Raw genomic sequence first — 19,383 nt, 5'->3', positions numbered from 1 at the left:
AATGCGATTTTGTTGATTATTCATAAGACGACATAATTGACGGTCAAATGATCTTGTAAACTTTACTATTAGTCGGTTTAATTAAGAATAAGATGGTTGTTGTGATTAGACATATTCTTTACAAGAACTGGTTATTAAAATAATATCTAACTCTATTTGATTATGAAACAAACATGGTTTTCGGACTATCTAAAAATTAATTTTAATTGTATCATTTTCTATTTGTTTTTCATGTTTGAGTCTCTATAACTATCTTCACATTTAAATTTTAGAAAAAAATATAGAGAATAGTAAAAAAAATTGCCTAAAGCATCCCATTATCTAAAACTAGTGTAAAACAATTTAGAGATGGTACTATGAATCTCCATATGTGAAGAATCACTACTCATTCTTTAGATAATTCACATATATTACTCATCATCTCTAAAATGTGAACGAAAATACAATTTTTCAGTTATATATTTTACGTCTTACTCACTATCTCTAAAATATACGATACGGAATAATAGTAACTCTCTCTATATAATTATGTGAATGTGAAGAAAAACAAAACAAAAAAACTAGAAAATAAGTGTTTGCGAGTAAGATATGGATAGAGTTGTAAGTTTTTTTTTAAATATAAATAAAATTTAATGATAATGATGCTCTTAGTTCAATTATATATAGATAGAGATTAAGATGCTGCTTGTTTTTACATGAGTAAAATGTCTGCAGTCTGTGGATCATACTTACAGAAACCTTTGCAGTCTACAAGAAAAAGACGGTTTTTTAAAGTCTGCAAACTGTTAAAATAAAACATAAATTTTTAAATGAGCCGAAATTTAAACGCGAGCTATCAATTTTCAATCCAATGCTGCAACAACCACCCATATCCAATCGATTCAAAACACACCAAATTTGATTGGATATAAAAGGGGTTTTTTCGGGGTGAAGTCTCACTGAGGCATTTAATCAAATTTGGTGGGTGTGATCAAAAATCAAAATACAGAGTAATATGTGTGAGTAGGGTGTTAAATAGTTTGGTTTGGTTCACGAGAAGGTTTGTGGAAAGAAACCCCAAAGACGAGAGGTTTGACTTGAATCCATTAATTCTGACTTGCAAGTTGCCATGGTCATTTTCTACACCACCATCTTCGTCAATTATTAATCAATCTCTCTCTTTTGTCTTTACTCTTTATTGATTGGCAAATCCGAAAAGGGTGATTGGATTAAAGATGAGATGGATGGAGAGAGCAGCAGCAGCGTGAGGGCAGGGTGGAGAAGATGATCAGCGGCGGTGGTTCAAGAGCCGCGGTGGCGGCAGTTGTGGAGGAGGAGAGGTCGATGGTTGGAGGTTTAGGAGAGATTAGAGTTGGAGGTTCTAAACATATGTTATGTCTGATGTCAAAAAAGAATAATAGAAAAGGTTAGAAGACTATGGTCTATGTCTTCTAGAAGAAGATGTCGCCCGGACCTTTTTTAATGAAAGGTCTTCCGAAAAATAAACACATTCCAGACTATAATATCTGCGCATGGTCTGCGCGGCCTAGACAAAAAAGGTCAGGAAGAGCTTTTGAAAAAAACCAAACAGCCCCTAAGAAATGGATGGGAGTGCTCTCATAGCATCTCTATAAATGTACTTTTGAAAAGATTGTAACTAAGCATACAATATGAGCAAACCAAAACCATTGAAACCATTTATGTAATTAACTCTAAAAGAAAACAATGGATATATATATATGATAAATGAAATAGGCTAACAATTGCAAGGCTTTCAAAATTATAGAAAATCCTGTTATTTACTATTAAATATGCTTGCTTAAGAAAGATCGTCTAATGATAAGCACGGTTTAGGTTTCTAAGGCAATTTGAGTAAACTACAAACCAGTACTACCAAATCAATCAACCTTTGTGAAAACATCATGTTGAACTAAGAGAGCATGATTGATACACGTTTCAATTTGTGGATTGACCAGGTGGTGAAAGCTCAATTTCAATATTAAAAAATGTTACTATGCCACCACTTTATTAGACATCATCCACATCTATCGTTAAATATCACCAAGAATAAAAAATGTGTGTACATCATTAATGGTATTGGGTTCTCATAATGCAAAATGAATATAAATTTCAAAGTAATTGAAGATTAAATGTGTGATACTAAAAATCACACATGAAAAGATGGGTATTACACATGGTGATGGTGAAGGTAAAGGTGGATACATCAATGTGTGATACATCAATTTGTTAACAACTATGCTTCACCAATGGATACATGGTGTTTGCAAGCTACTTGAATTTGAGGATTATCTGGAAGCACATCTCTATCTTATATGCTATATTTATTATCTGACTACGTCTCAACTTTCTAAGACCCTGCTAAATACCATTGCTATTCGCGAGATTTTATTGGTATGATTGTCGTGTGTGTGTCTATATATCCATATCTATACTCTCTAATAAAAAATTACAAGTTTTGTTACTTGTCACTCCCACATTAAACCTTATCATTTTTAACAAATTTATAATAGTAAAATAATAGGACTATTGGTTTTTATTGGTCCCAAGTATTTCATTTTTGCCGGCGCTGGTCCCAACTATCACTTTAACTGCCAACGGTCCCAACTTTCACACATGTGTCTGCCACCAGTCCACGACTAACCGAGTACTAACTCCGTTATGTTTTAGATGACGTGTCCATCCTACGTGTTAAAAAACCTTGACGTGGCTGCCTGCGTGTATATTAATAACAAAAAACCAATTTCCTTTTCTCTTTTCTGTTTTGTCTCCAGTCCCAGGCCCCCCCGTTTCCCGGCGTTGCTCTCCGGCTGCTGGAATCAGTAGCTACGTGTCCACCCTATTATCTCCTCCTTCACAAAATGCTTCCAAACTCCAATTTTATTCATCCCCAAACACCCCTCACCATATGGCCGTCGCCGCTGTCACCGTCGCTTCTGCCACCACCACTCTTCAAAAATATCCGGTCACATTTCAATCTCGATACCCACAAATCCATTCCGTCAATTCACCAACTCTCTCATTCTCCGGCGGCCTCAGGCTCCGTGACCTAACCATCAAAACCAAACCCAGATCTCACCGCCTTCCACAGTCAACGCCATCGCCGCCTTCCATGGCCGACTCCACCATCGCCCTCGACAGCCGATGGATTCGAGTTCAGTTGAGGCGACGGAGAGGGTGTCTCGGTCGGAGAGTTTGGTGAGGCTGCCAATCAACACATATAAATTGGGTTTTTTGTTATTAATATACACGCTGGCAGCCACGTCAAGGTTTTTTAACACGTAGGATGGACACGTCATCTAAAACATAACGGAGTTAGTACTCGGTTAGTCGTGGACTGGTGGCAGACACATGTGTGAAAGTTGGGACCGTTGGCAGTTAAAGTGATAGTTGGGACCAGCGCCGGCAAAAATGAAATACTTGGGACCAATAAAAACTAATAGTCCAAAATAATATTTACAATTTTTAAAATTTATGTTCTCAAAATTTATTAAGTTAATATTTACTTCTTATTATTTTTTCAAATATTTGATATTTATAATAATCTTTTACTTATAAAATTGTTTTAAAAACTATTATACAACGACTGTGTATTAATAGTGTTTAATAGGTTTATTGTTTCTTGTATATCAATTATTTATTAAATATTATATTTTCAAAAACTACTCGTATAGTAGACGGGTCTCAAACTAGTATATAAGATAATGTATATTATGTAAAGTTATAGGCAAATGGCAATATGTTTACAAATTAATATCTCAATCAATACTCAATAAATATTTATGTGTATGCTTATTATTACTTTTATTTTTTTCATTATTGAGTTTTAACTTGATGAATGTGATCCTTTTAATGTGATATTACTTGTGTTCAAACTATTTGAATTAATCATTAAATAAATTATATGAGTGCGACTTAAGCAGATAGCACATCAATCATCTTGAATAATCAATTGTACTATAGGTTTGGTAATAATTAACAAATTGATGTATGATAACCGTATATCAATCTCATGAAACTTATTTCACAAATTGAATATATATTATCTAACTATTGAGCAAACAAGATGGGAAGAAGTCCTCACAAAATAAGCAATTTGCTGATAATATTGCATATTAGTGTAATGTTAGACCATATGAATACTATCATACAAGAGCCCTATGCTTATAATTATTTGAATTGCTTAAGGATGCGATAAACACGTTGACTATGCTACACAACATCTCTTGCACTTAAATATAAACCTTTCGGTTAAGAAAAAAAAAGTTATTTGTCAAACATATACTATAAGTTAATCATATTTAACTAAGTTCTATCAACAATCAACATGATATGTTACACACTCCTTTTTGTATAGTAGTAGCTAACATTTAAATATTCGTTATGCCTATTAAAATGGTTGATCCACACGTATTTTTCATATTACTTTTGTAGAAGTAACTTACATGTGGTAAATATGAAAAACCAAATTAAAAATTGTTGTTAGATGAAGTTCTTTCAGGTTCTCACATACTTAAGTGGATTCATCATCATCATCGTCGTCGTCATCATCATCATCGTCGTCATCGTCATCGTACTCAGTATATCCCACCAATAGCAAAACTATGGTAGGGTCTGAGGAGGGTAAGATGTAGACAGCCTTACCTCTACCCCGTAGGAATAGAGAGACTGCTTCCGGTGAGACCCCCAGCTTAATAGTTGGTTAAGATGGCGTAAGATCAGGAACAATATCTCCATAAATGAATACTATATATATAGGAACTTCAATTATCAGCTATCACTAGTTAACATATGTTGATAGCAAGCGTGCCTTTAATGTAGCAAGCGAGTAGTTATGAAAGAGTTAAGTGTACGCTTACTCATATTTGTACTTGTTTTTAATTATGCCCTCATTTAATCAAAACTAAAAACAAGTTCAAGTAATTACCTTTATAGTGCCTAAAGCGTACGTATAACCATTTTCACCATTTTCATGTTCGAATTCCGGCTCACGTGCGCATTTTGAAATATAGACAACATCACTATAAAAGGGATTCGAACTTGAGTAATGGGGTATAGCAAGTGCTATGATTATTTGGGAGAACACTGCCACTTCAATAATTGTCTTTCAAAAATGAATATATATTTGAGAAAGTATAAACACAGTAGCAAGAAAAGCTAACATTAGGAGTTTCTCATATTTAAACTTGATAAAAGAGCAAAAATGATGCGAGAACAACACACGCTCAATGCACATACCCAACAATAGAACAACCATGCTAAGACACAAATAAAGCCAGGCAAGCCTCAAATGATGTTAAGTACAAATTCCATGTAATGAAAAATATTTACGTTAAGGAAAAGTTTGTAAATATGTTGCACATGGCACTAGTGAAAATAAATGTGTTCATACTAAGTAGATGATTTGTCTAATGACTAAGTATTAGCTTAGATGGTTTATCCAACTAAATGTCTTTAAAGCTATTTTTTTCTAAGTGAACATAACAAACTTCCAACCAAGTATTTGTTCAAATAAACTTAGTTTAATATATGAAAATAAACATGATGATTTGTAGGATTGTAAAGTCTTGGTCAATTCAGGTACCAAAAGTCCTTTCCAATTTCAGGTACCAATATTCATTTCTATCGTGATAGAGTGGTAGGGAGTTTAGGTTTTTCAATGCAGACCCAAATTCAAATTCGGGAGGTTGGGTTTTCCCAGAATTAGAGATAACTTGAAAGCGCTTAAGGGCTCCGTACAGTTGTGTTCGGCCAGCTGGCGGTGGCCTTTAGACATTAGGTCACCTTGTATAGAGTACCTAGACATTCTATGTTTTGTTGGTCATTAAAAAAAAAAAAAAATTCAGGTACCAACAAATAATGGATGAAATGAGGCAGAGAGAACACTTGTCATCATTTATCTTCTAAGCACGTCTTTTAAAAACTATAAACAAAGTTTTACTTATTGTAGCATATAATTAGTTTGGATTGAGCAATTTTAACAAGTTGTATCTATTTAGAAATTAGAAAACCATTCAATCTACACTTAAGCCATGACCTTGGGTACAAAATTGATTCTTAATCATTATTAAGTAATATTAAACCCTTCTAGCATTTTATAAGAGATCATAAAAGCAAAACATTCAAATTGTAATACATTGAAACTATTATGTATATGAATGGTGACCACACCAAAATTAGTGAAATTCATAGCAACGACATCTACCTTAGTTTCAAAGAAAACTAACAAATCACTATTAATATGACAAACAACTACCGATGTTAAAAAGAGTTTCATAAAAACAGTTTCTCACAATTTAAAAAAGAATAATGAATAAACTCTTGTATTAAAAATAATAAATGAACAACATGTGGATTACATAAAAAATATAAAAAATTAATTTGATGACATCTAATTCTAACAAATAAATATAAATAATCATAATTTACAACAGTGAAGCTAGCAAATTAAAATTCAATGATATATATATATATATATACATAACATGTATCTATCTGCATGTACATCTGTTTCTCTCTCATCTGTTGAGAGAGTTTGACAGACAGACAATGAGGAGAGCATAATTAAGCTAACCTAATCTAATCTCACTTCCACCAAACCCCCCCTGCATCCACCTCCAATTTACACTCTTGCCATTCACCCTCTCAAAACACACGCACTATTAATATTAATTCATATGACGATTTGATCATATACCCAAGCTAGGGTTTCAAATCCAATCAACCAACACAATGCGAGTTAAGGAGATGTACCCACTCTGTTGCATCTCACTCGAGAGCCCGGCGATCGGAGACACCTCGCCGGAGCCCACGACGGCGTTGTCGCGGTCGTGCTCCGTCGTGGATTTGCCGTCGTCCGGATCCGATTCCGGAAATGGGTTCGCCGGATTTCTGCATAAGTGGACTAATTACGGTAAAGGGTGGAGACCCAGATGGTTCTTTATACAAAACGGTATTCTTTCGTATTCCAAGATCCACCGGCCGGAAAATCTCGCCGCCGGTGATGACGTCAGGTTCATCGGCGATGTGGGTAGACTCAAACGACGTCGTAATAAGCATCAGAAAACAGTTGGAACCGTTCATCTTAAGGTGGGTGGTTAGTCATAAATTCATAATCAATCAGATCATGATTTGGTCAAACTCTTGGTCAACGGAGAAATTGAGGTTTGATTTATGAATGTGAAGCAAAATGAAATGAAATTATTATTATTATTAGGGGATGGAATGATGGATCTTATGATTTGGTCAAACTCTTGGTCAACGGAAAAAATGAGGTTTGATTTGTGAATGTGAAACAAAATGAAATGAAAATATTATTATTATTATTATTATTATTAGTGGATGGATCTTGTAGAGGTCACATCAAGAGGGCCACAACACAAAGTGGCTAACCAATACAATGAGTTTACTTTACTATGTATATATGTATATAACCAACCCTACACCTCTTTATTATGTAATAGTGACACTAGCACAACATTTTGTGCTTATTTGATCATAATCACCACTGGTTTTTGCCTTGTCCTTGAATTTCATACCTTCTTTTCATTTGACCCACTTTATGCACTCTTTTCACTTCATGTTTATATAAATTCATTTACTTGTAAGTGTTAACATGATTGTTGTTATTATTATTATGCATTGTTGATTTATTTCACTTTTTTTTGACCACTTAAATCATCAACTTATTCAAAGATCATGACTTTTTATCTTGAAAACAAAGGTTAAATTGACCACAGAAAAGATATGTTTTTGACTTTTTCCAGTTATGTTATTGGTATAGTTTTCTTCACCTATTTGTTTATAATTTTGTCTCATTATGTTTAAGGGTTTGTGTTGTATGCAATTGGTAAGAAGAGCACATCAATGGCTAGTAAATAGTAATAACTATTTTAGGAGTTATAAACAATCTGAATAACAAGTTTATTGATACAGATTTCGTCTTTTAGAGAAAGCAGATCGGATAGTAGACGGTTTTATATATTTACTGCTACAAAGACACTTCATTTAAGGTGTAGTTTGAAGGAAGAAAGAGTTGCTTGGATAGAAGCTTTGGCTTCTGCACGAAACCTGTTTCCTTTAAGAAGATTGAATGATAAAATTCCAGTTATACCCTCTGATATATCACTCTCAACCGAAAGATTAAAGCAACGTTTACTCGAAGAGGGTGTTAATGAGGCGCTAATCAAGGATTGTGAGCAGATTATGGTCTCTGAGTTTTCAGAAATTCAAGGGCAACTTCGTCTTCTTTGTGAAGAACGATCGAATTTTCTCGACACCTTAAGGCAGCTTGAGGTAAATTTGTTCTAGTTTTAGGGTTAAAGCTGTAATTTGATTTGTATTAAACGGATGTTATGCGTTTTCAGGCTGCTAATATTGAAACCAAAGCCTGTGGAGCACCTGAAAACGAGTACCATTTGACACAACACGGTTTTTCAGATAGTCAGCATGCAAAATATAGTGGTAACTTGCGATTCATTCTTTAGGTCTGTAAACGAACCTAACGTCTAGTGAACCGTTCAGCGGGAAGTTCGTTTATATTCGTTTGTTTAATAATTGAACGAACACGAACAACGTTTATTGTTCATTTTGTTAAACAAACGAACATGAACAAATGTCTCGTTCGTTCATTTATGTTCATGAACGGCTGCTTATATGTTCGTTAGTTTACGTTCATTTATGTTCGTTAGTTTATGTTTTTTAAGTTCGTCCGTGTATATATAAACATTCGAATCTTTAGATCCATTACTATTAGTCTAATTTTATGAAAATATTTTATCAACCATTACAATTTTGTCCAGTTTTGTTAAATTTTTACGTTTACCTTTAATTAGTATTATTCGCTTAATTATGCTCTCGTTCATCTATGTTCAGTTATGTTCTTTCTTTACACTCATGAACCTTTCACTTATACTAACGAACGAACATGAACATTGCCTGTTCGTGTTCTTTGTTTCGTTTCCCTATAATCATTTTTTAACTATGTTGCTCGGTTCTATGATTTATAACCATAAGTTGATTAATGATTAATATTCAGAATGGAGTACAACTGAATCATCTGATGATGTGGAGAAACAAGATCTTGAAGAACCTTCAGAAGATGAAGAAACGTTCTTTTTTGATACGAACGATCATTTTCCAGGTGTAGTGAACCAGTCTGATATTATGGAGGAAATAAATACCAAAAATTTGCAATTCGAAAGACGAACGAAGCTTCCTGATCCTGTTGAAAAAGAAAAAGGGGTCAGTTTGTGGTCAATGATTAAAGATAATGTTGGCAAGGATCTCACACGCGTATGCTTACCTGTTTATTTTAATGAACCTATCTCGTCTCTCCAAAAATGTTTTGAAGATCTTGAGTACTCTTATCTTCTTGAACGAGCGTATCAGCATGGAAAAAAGGTATAACAAGTAAACAAACGAGGTTTTCTTGTTCGTATTCGTTCTTTAAGAAAATTAATGTGTTCATGCTAGTTTATGTTTGTTCGTTAACAGTATAAATGAACGGTTTACGAACATAGATGAACAAATATAACTGAGCTAAAACCAATTGAAAGCACAATGTGTTGTCTAAAACGTTACTAAAATTGTAACAAGCCTAAAAAGTTTAAATGAATATATTAACGAACATAAACGAACGACTGAAACAAATGTAATGTCGCAAACATAAATAAATGAAAACGAACGAACATTCATGAACATAAATGAACAAAGGAGAAATGTGTTCATGTACGCTCGTTTATTAAATAAACGAACTTACCGCCGAACGGTTCACTGAACGTTTGGTTTGTTTACAGGGTAACGGTCTACAAAGACTCTTGAATGTTGCAGCGTTTGCGGTTTCTGGATATGCTTCATCTGAAGGAAGACACTGTAAACCGTTCAATCCTTTATTAGGGGAAACTTATGAAGCTGATTATCCTGAGAAAGGAGTTAGATTCTTTTCAGAGAAGGTTTGTTTTTCTAGATGAATCTTTGTTTATATAATGTTAAATGGGTGTTTGGACGTTCGATTTTAAAGTGATTAGCTATGTGATATCCAATAATCTGAATCAACAAACACAAACCGAGAATGTTTGTGTTCGTTTGTTTAACTTTAACTGAATAATCAAACACGAACAGTTGTTTGTAGGGGTGGCAAATGTGACCCATTGGGTTGAATGGGTAGTAATAAAATGTATATAATGGGTCAGAATGGGTCAAACTAAAAAAAGAAAACGATTGAAACGGGTTGACATTTATTGAGTGTTTTTTTCTATTTTTTTTTATTTTTTATGGAACGAGAAAAATGGAGGAAACTTTTTAGTTTTTTTACTTTTTTAGTTTTGATTTATATTTCGAGTTATGATTTTTTTTTTTTATTTTTTTTTTTTTGAATTTTTTGATTAGAGATTTCTGAAATCTCAACCCATTTCAAAAACCCCTCATTAAAAAATAAAAAAAAATAATTAAAAAATCATAACTCGAAATATAAATCAAAAACGAAAAAAGTAAAAAAAACTAAAAAGTTTCCTCCGTTTCTCTCGTTCCATAAAAAAAAAGAAAAAAAAACTCAAGAAATGTTAACCCGTTTTGACCCGTTTCAATCCTTTTCTTTTTTTTAGTTTGACCCATTCTGATCTATTATATACATTTTATTACAACCCATTCAACCCATGGGTCACATTTGCCACCCTTAGTTGTTTGTAATCGTGTTTGTTCATTAAGAAAATGAACATGTTTTGGGCTTGTTTATGTTCGGTTGTCTATGCTACATAACTGAACATATATGAATGACCATTAACCAGTTAAAATTAATGTAAAGAACAATGTGTTGGGCCTAAAATAGCTATTAAAGCTAGCTGTAATGGGCCCAACTTTAAATTAATATAGCAATGAGCATAAATGAACGAACATAGCAAACGTAATCTAACATAAATGTATGAACGAGACATCTGTTCAAGTTCGTTCATTAAACTAAACGAAGAAAAGTTGCTCATGCTTGTGTGTATATTAAATACACGAACATATGGATTTCTCGCCGAACTGTTCACTGAATGCTTGGTTCGTCTATATATAGTAAATAAAACATGATACATATTCTGATAGAAACACGAAAATAAAGCAAACAACAGCAGACTAACTTCTTTATTGAAACAGAAATGATAAGGCCCGATTTGAGAGGGGCTCGGTCTCCGATTACAAAGTGTAGTAGTAAATAATAATGAGATACTAAACAGATAGCTAGTCTGCCTACTTATAATGAAAATATGAAAATAAACTGATCCTAGAATTAAGGTGTGATTTATTTTAGAATTGAGCTGATTGATATCAGTTGCTACTATTACCGAATGGGTTGAATAAGTTGCCAAAAATAGTGTAGAACTCCTTCTCACTCACAACTGTCTTGATTTTCTTCCCTTTTTTTCTGAAATATGTTTTTAATGCCTCTGATTTCCTTGGTGATTGGCCCGGGATTGTATCATTACTTCCCCCCTGGAAATTAGCCTTGTCCTCAAGGCTGAAAGTAGGAAATTGCTCAGCCGATAAATCTTATGGTTCCCACGTAGATTCTTCTATCGGGCGTGATTGCCATGAGACTAATACTTCCAAGACAAGTTTTCCATCTTCATTGACCCAGCGATGAGCGTGAACAGCAGCTGGTTGCACATGTAATTCCCAATCGTTTGTGATGGGTAATGGAGGCGTTGGTGTGGACGATAAATCACCATGAGCCATTTTGAGCATGGAGACATGAAATATCGGGTGAATTCTTGCATCAGCAGGGAGTTCCAACTCATAGGAAACAGGGCCAACAACCCTTTTGATACGATATGGTCCAAAAAACCTTGATGACAGTTTCTCGTATTTCTTTTTGGCCAGCGTTTTCTGTCGGTAGGGTTGAATTTTTAAAAAAACAAAGTCCCCCACTTGAAAGGAAACATCGCGCCGCTTTGTATTAGCTTGGTTCTTCATGCGGCTTTGGGCTTTTTGGAGGTTGTCCCGCAATATCTTCAGCATATCATCCCGGTCGATAAGTTGTTGTGCTAAATCAGCGTTTGTAGTTTCCCCCACCACATAAGGAACCAAAGGGGGAGGTTCTCGGCCATAAACGACTGTGAACGGAGTAGTGCCGGTTGATGTATGGTACCCCGTATTATACGAGTACTCAGCCCATGATAAATAATCACCCCATTTCTTCGGTTGTTCACTAGCAAAACAGCGCAAGTAGGCCTCCAAACAACGGTTTAAGACTTCCGTTTAACCGTCTGAGGATGATAGCTAGTACTTAGTTTGAGCTTAGTTTGACTCAAACGAAAAAGCTCTTGCCAGAAATGGCTGATAAAAATGACATCCCGATCAGAGACAATGGACCTAGGGAACCCATGTAACCGGACAACCTCTTTGCAAAAAACTGCAGCTACGGTTTTGGCCGTGTAAGGATGAGATAAGCACATGAAATGTGCATATTTGCTCAAACGATCCACAACAATCAAGACCGTATCTGCTCGATTAGAAGGGGGTAACCCCACAATAAAATCCATTGAGACATCTTCCCATATCCGTTCGGGAATGGGCAGTGGTTGGAGTAAACCGGCTGGAGACAGTGCTTGGTACTTTTGTTGTTGGCACACTAAACATTGTTGTACAAAAAGTCGCACATCAGCTTTCATTTTTGGCCAAAAATATCGGACAGATAACCTTTTGTAGGATTTTAAAAAACCTCCATGGCTAGCACTTGGAGTATCGTGCGCCTCCTGTAACATTTTGATGCAGAGATTGGGGGTGGCTGGTATCACCAATCTGCCATGGTAAAATAATAATTGATTGACCAAAGTGAATCCCGAAGTATTGTCGGGTGCTTCACTTAATTTATCAATCCAATTTCTGGTGAACGGGTCTGTTTTCAAGCCTGCTTTTATTTCTTCTATTTCAGCACAATAAGGAGTGATCAGTGCTGAAAATTCTCCTGTGTGGGGTCTTCTTGAAAGTGCATCAGCTCCTTTGTTTTCTTTCCCTGCTTTATGAACAATGGAAAAATCAAAAGGCATTAGTTTCAACAACAATCTTTGTTGTTCAGTAGTTGTAATCCGCTGTTCCAGCAAAAACTCCAGAGTGTAATGGTCTGTTCTGATGATAAAGTGGCGACCTAATAAGTAATGGCTCCATTTTTGGACAGCCATCACTAAGGCTAGTAACTCCCGATCGTAGGCCGACTTAAACTTGTTTGAAGGGGAAAACCCTTTGCTGAAATATGCCACGGGATGATCTTCTTGAGACAAAATAGCCCCTATGCCTTCTGATGAAGCATCACATTCCACCACAAATGACTTCGAAAAATTGGGTAAAGCTAGAACAGGAGTAGACATCAAGGCCTGTTTCAGAGCTTCGAATGCTGCCAATGCTGTATCCGACCATATAAACCCATCCTTTTTGGTTAAATTCGTGAGAGGGCGGGCTATAATACCATAGTTTTTGACAAATCGTCTATAGTACCCCGTTAACCCTAAGAAGCCCCTCACTTCTTTAACATTTGTTGGGATCGGCCACGACTTAACCGCTGTTATTTTTTCTTCTTCCACACCAACCCCATGTCTATTGATGACGTGTCCCAGAAATACCACTTGATCTTGCCCAAAACAGCATTTCGACATCTTGGCAAAGAATTGGTTTTCTTGTAATAGCTTCAGGACCTGTTTTACATGCTCTTGATGCTGCTCAATGTTAGCACTGTAAATTAAGATGTCATCGAAGAAAACAAGGATAAAACGACGTAAAAAGGGTCGAAATAAATCATTCATAACAGCCTGAAAAGTGGATGGTGCGTTTGTTAAGCCGAAAGGCATAACTTTGAACTCATAATGCCCGGAATGAGTTCGAAAGGCTGTTTTTTCAATGTCCTCGGGTGTCATTCGGATTTGGTAATAGCCTGCCCTTAAATCCAGTTTTGAAAAAATGGTGGATCCATATAATTCATCTAATAATTCATCAATATTCGGGATCGGGTATTTATCGGCAATAGTCACTTTGTTAAGGGCCCTATAATCCACACACATTCTCCATGAATTATCTTTTTTTTTCACTAGTAATACGGGACTAGAAAAAGGGCTAGTGCTGGGTTGGATAAAGCCATCGGTGAGGAGCTGGGCAACCTGTGTTTCGATCTCATTCTTTTGGGAATAAGGGTACCTGTAAGGGCGAATATTGGGAGGGCTGGTGTTGGGTAATAGAGATATGGAGTGTGTTTGGAAACGAACAGGTGGCAGGCTGGTGGGTTCGTCAAAAACCGTTCGGTATTGGTCAACAATCGGCTGAAAAGGGACAGGTATGGCTGGTGTAGATATGGGTTCAATGGCTAAATGTTGAAAACTTGATGATTTATGAGGACCCGATTCAATACCACACAGCTTATATTTCTTTCCTTCAATAGTAAAGACCATGAACATTTCCTTCCAATTAGCTTGCACCGTGTTTAAAGTTGCTAGCCATTGGATTCCCAAGACTAAATCCGCCCCACCCAATGAAAAAGGATGAAAGTCTTGGGTAATTTTGAGGTCATCCACCTCTAATTTTAAGCCCTTACAGATCTTGCTACATCTTATGATGTCTCCATTCCCAATCTGCACACCAAAGGGTGCAACAGGTTGGGTAGCCAGTTGTAGCTCAGTAATGAGAACATCCGATATGAAATTATGTGTTGACCCCCCATCCACCAGAATTAGTACTTCAGTTGCTTGCAACGTACCTTTGATTTTCATTGTAGTTGGAGGAGTTTTACCCAGAATAGCGTGCAGACTAATCTCTGCGGTGTTGACTTGATCAGAATCTGTTTCCATCTCTTCTTCACAGATCTCTCCCGCCTCCTCCTCAGCCTCTAATACTTTGAGTGTCCCGGTTTTGCATCTGTGACCCGGGCCGTATTTCTCCCCACATCTAAAACATTCGCCTTTCAAGAATCTCTGTTGTTTGTCGGTCTCACTGATTCGATTGCTTCTGTTGGTATGTGTGGTGGAGTTTGAATTTGGTAGAGAATTGGGTCGGGATTCAGAATAAGAGTTCTTGTTGTTGGTGGTAGCGGCCGTGTTTTATACGGCTCGTGAGTGGGTGAGTTTAGATTCAAATTCCAATGCCAAACTCATCGCTTTATACACTGTGCGCGGCTTGTGTATTCGTACATCGGCTTTCAGTTCATCTTTTAATCCATTTAGAAACACCCCCAATAAGCAGTGGTCCGGCCAATTTGAAACTCGGGAAGAACGTTTTGCGAATTCTTGCCGATATTCATTAACCGTACCAGTTTGCTTAATGCTACAAAAATACTCATCGGGATTTTGGAACTCGTGCGGACCGAAATTTTTTGTGAAAATCTTGGAGAATTCTTCCCAAAAACCAGAGGTTGATCCTGGGATAACCAGGAATATAGATCCAGCGCATCTCCTTCTAGATGCATAGAAGCTACTTCAACTTTTTCTTCATCGTCTATGTTGTAATACTTGAAGTACTTCTCAGCTTTCAACAACCATCCGCGAGGGTCCCCACCACTAAAAGTGGGAAAATCAATCTTGTTGTAAGGTCAATACTGCTGCCTATTCTTCCAAGAACTTTCTCCCTCTTCATTCCGGCTCCCCCCTCGTGAATGTCCTCCCGCTTTTAATGCCGCAATGTCATCTTTCATGGATTCCATGGACTCCAATCGAGCTGCAATGTCAGCCAATTGTGCAGCGATAGTATCATGCTGCTGGTTCCCTTCTCCTGTACTCCCCCGGGTCTGAACCATTGTTCTTCAATCGCTTGTTTCGTGTTTCCCGGCAATGGAACCAATGATAGAAACACGAAAATAAAGCAAACAACAGCAGACTAACTTCTTTATTGAAACAGAAATGATAAGGCCCGATTCGAGAGGGGCTCGGTCTCCGATTACAAAATGTAGTAGTAAATAATAATGAGATACTAAACAAATAGCTAGTCTGCCTACTTATAATGAAAATATGAAAATAAACTGATCCTAGAATTAAGGTGTGATTTATTCTAGAATTGAGCTGATTGATATCAGTTGCTACTATTACCGAATGGGTTGAATAAGTTGCCAAAAATAGTGTAGAACTCCTTCTCACTCACAACTGTCTTGATTTTCTTCCCTTTTTTTCTGAAATATGTTTTTAATGCCTCTGATTTCCTTGGTGATTGGCCCGGGATTGTATCATATTCATAAATCATAATCATGGCAGGTGAGTCACCACCCGACCCTGATAGCTTGTCATTGTGAAGGTAAAGGATGGAAATTTTGGGGAGATAGCAACATAAGAACCAAATTTTGGGGACGGTCGATTCAGCTTGACCCGGTTGGGCTATTGACCCTCGAATTTGATGACGGCGAGGTTTTCCAGTGGAGTAAGGTACAAACATAAATACTTAAACTTTCTCGGCTTCATTCTACTTACTGTATAACTATATCTGTTCATCTACTGCTTCCAGGTCACCACCAGCATTTATAACCTTATTTTGGGGAAAGTATATTGTGATCATCATGGACTCATGCATATACGCGGTAATCGTGAGTTATCTTGCAAACTCAGGTTTAAAGAGCAGTCTATTCTTGAAAGAAATCCTCGTCAGGTGATTTAATATGTTCATGAATTTGTGTTTTACACATAAAAAGTCGGGCTGTTAAATGGATCGTGTTTTCAGTTTCAACCAGATATGAACCTGAACACGACACGAACCCAAAATCTTGTCAAACATTTGAACCTGAACACAATCTGTTTAACCCGAATAATCTTATTTTGTCGAATATTGATATTTCTTATTTGCGTATTTAATACAAAAAGTACAAATGTTAATATAAACAATAAAATTTTAGTTATAAAATCTTATGCCAGTTTCTCTTTTTAAGTTTTAAATTTTTGCATAAGACACCCAATTAGTTAGGGGTGTGCAAAAATATAATTCATGACATTAAAAATGTTTTTTTTAAAATTAACTAAAAAATAAATGGGTTAAACGGGTCAACCCGCAAACCACTGGGCTGACGCGAACACAACCCGTTTAGCTAAATGGTTCAGCTCAAAACCGTCTCGAACCCGTTTATACTAAACCTAGACCAACAAATTTCGTGTTAGTCGTGTTAGTTTCATCTTGTGTTTGAAACTAAACACCCCTAATAAAAAGATTAGTTTATTAAGGTAATAATTGGATGGCTAATTTGAACAGGTACATGGGTTCATTGAAGATACAAACGGTAAAAAACACGCGACAGTATTCGGTAAATGGGACGACAGCCTGTATTATATAAACGGAGAGGGAACTAGCAAGACAAAGGATATGATCGATGAAAACTTATTATGGAAAAGGACTTTGCCTCCCGCTAATCTCACCCGCTATAATTTAACTTCGTTTGCTATCACTTTAAACGAGTTAACACCCAGGCTGAAGGTAGACACAACACATTTTATGTATTTTTTTTTGTATATAATTTAGTGTAAGCGCGTGTTTGATCGTGGGTGTTTGGTTATAAATGAAGGAGAAGCTTCCGCCCACAGATTCAAGACTTAGACCGGACCAAAGGCATTTGGAGAATGGCGAGTATGACATGGCAAATGCTGAGAAGCTACGACTTGAAACAAGACAGAGAATGGTACGCGTATGACGTTTTGATATTTTTTTATACTTTTTTGTATTTTTATTTATGAAAGGGGGGGGGGGGGGGGGGTTCACTGGGAGCTAGGGGTGTGCATGGCTCGGTTTTGGGCTCAAACAGAACCAAAAACTGAAAATTTGGTTTTTGAGTGTTTGAAAACCGTTTGGTTTCAGCTTTTTTGGTTTTACCATTTGAAGTTGAAATTTTGGCCAAAAAAGCCCAAAAATAATGAATTTGGGCCTATAACTTTTTGTTGATTAATCCGTATAAATTACTTAACATTCAAATTAAAAAAGTGAAAATCCATAAATACGGTTTGCTTTTTCAGTTTTAATTACATGCAAAAACAAGGCCAAGCGGAAAATTCGGTTTTTACAAAAACATAAAACTAAACCGTCGGTTTTTTGTGTTTGGTTGTTTAAGTTACGGATCAGTTTTATCGGTTTCATGCACACCAGCTGTGCTATAAACGGGCTTCTTCGGTACAATTGTTATTTTTATTAATTTTCTACTAACCTATGCTTCACAATACTCTAAAAATTCGTAGTCAAGAAAATTACAAGAAAATGGATGGAAACCAAGATGGTTTGAAAAAGACGGCGAAACCGGGACCTATAAATATTTAGGCGGATATTGGGAAAAAAGGGAACAAGGCCATTGGGATGATTGCCCTAACATATTTGGCGAATTTAGGGAAGACAATGTTAATAGCTCCAAAGTCGGAACCTAAATCCGTTAAGGTAACATGTCTTTAGTAGTTCAAACAATTTTATAAAAAGCATAGTACCAAATGACACCATTTTGATTATGCAGATGGACAGCTAGTGTATTAAGATTCTTATTGTGATGATATCAAGAGTTTAAGTGTTCGGGTTTGCAAATGGAGGTGTGAGCGGCGCGAAGTGCTTGTAATTTCATATATAGTGTAGGTGACATATTAGGAAATTAAATTAGATGAGTCTACTCTTGTATTTGATTTTGATGATAGAAATAAATGAAAAGAAAAGATGTCTAAAATTGTTTAAAGGAATTGCTTAGATACTAGGTTTCAAGAAGTTGTTAGAGAAGAATGTATTTAGGAAAAATTGTCAAAAGCAAATAGTTGTATGGTTATGCTTTGTGTATGCAAGTTTGCCTATTTTTTAATAACTGTTGCACTTTACTCTGCATGTTTTATTCTGTGAAGAATTTTTTTTTTTTAATCTTTTAAGTAGCCAGTACGTTTATTATTAGGGGACAATCGTATTAGGTTGGTGAGTTAAGCTGTTTGACTTGAACATGACTCATATTTTTATATTTTTCTTTATGTAAAAAATCAACTCACATGCACTAAGAATCATATAACATGAATATGATTTTTTCAAACTATTTATCTATACATGTCAAAAGGATTGACGTGTAATGATTTTTTTAAACCATTTATCTATGCGGGTTGTAAAAGAAAGGATTGAATGAGTCATAGATGGGTTGGTGGGTCAGTATGTTTATTAAGCATGCATTAAACACGTCAATTTGAAATTTAATTAAACATGTCAACCTGAACACAACCTACTTGTTAAACGATTTAGATATGATAACCTAGAAAATATATTTTCGTGACGTGTTTCGGGGTAATAGTTGGAATTGCCACCTCTATTTAACATGATATGTTTAAATTAATAACTTTTGATTATTACATTGTTTCGGTGTGTCCGGTGTTAATTCGGGTCTCCTTTGCTGCTTCCTAGTGTGATGTTTTGCTGCTTCCTAGATTAACATCACACGTGAAA

General features: G+C 35.9%; 1 protein-coding gene across 1 annotated transcript; it reads left to right on the top strand.

Annotated features, from left to right (window-relative positions):
• The first annotated feature begins 6,729 nt into the window (after positions 1 to 6,729).
• On the top strand, positions 6,730 to 18,706 carry LOC143557643 (oxysterol-binding protein-related protein 2A-like). Its single transcript, XM_077046674.1, has 11 exons — positions 6,730 to 7,086; positions 7,933 to 8,292; positions 8,364 to 8,460; positions 9,035 to 9,399; positions 9,795 to 9,950; positions 16,206 to 16,373; positions 16,453 to 16,593; positions 17,188 to 17,409; positions 17,498 to 17,611; positions 18,162 to 18,354; positions 18,428 to 18,706. The coding sequence occupies exons 1-10, from the start codon at positions 6,730 to 6,732 to the stop codon at positions 18,342 to 18,344; spliced, it is 2,163 nt and encodes a 720-aa protein (XP_076902789.1). The 3' UTR covers positions 18,345 to 18,354; positions 18,428 to 18,706.
• Positions 18,707 to 19,383: the final 677 nt, after the last annotated feature.

This window comes from Bidens hawaiensis, unplaced genomic scaffold (genome assembly GCF_021521415.1).
Source record: "Bidens hawaiensis isolate Kalapana, Puna unplaced genomic scaffold, B.hawaiensis_p1.1 tig00019079_1, whole genome shotgun sequence".
Classification (NCBI taxonomy): domain Eukaryota; kingdom Viridiplantae; phylum Streptophyta; class Magnoliopsida; order Asterales; family Asteraceae; genus Bidens; species Bidens hawaiensis.
Note: the sequence above shows the minus strand (reverse complement) of the source record. Positions and strands in the feature narration are given on the sequence as shown.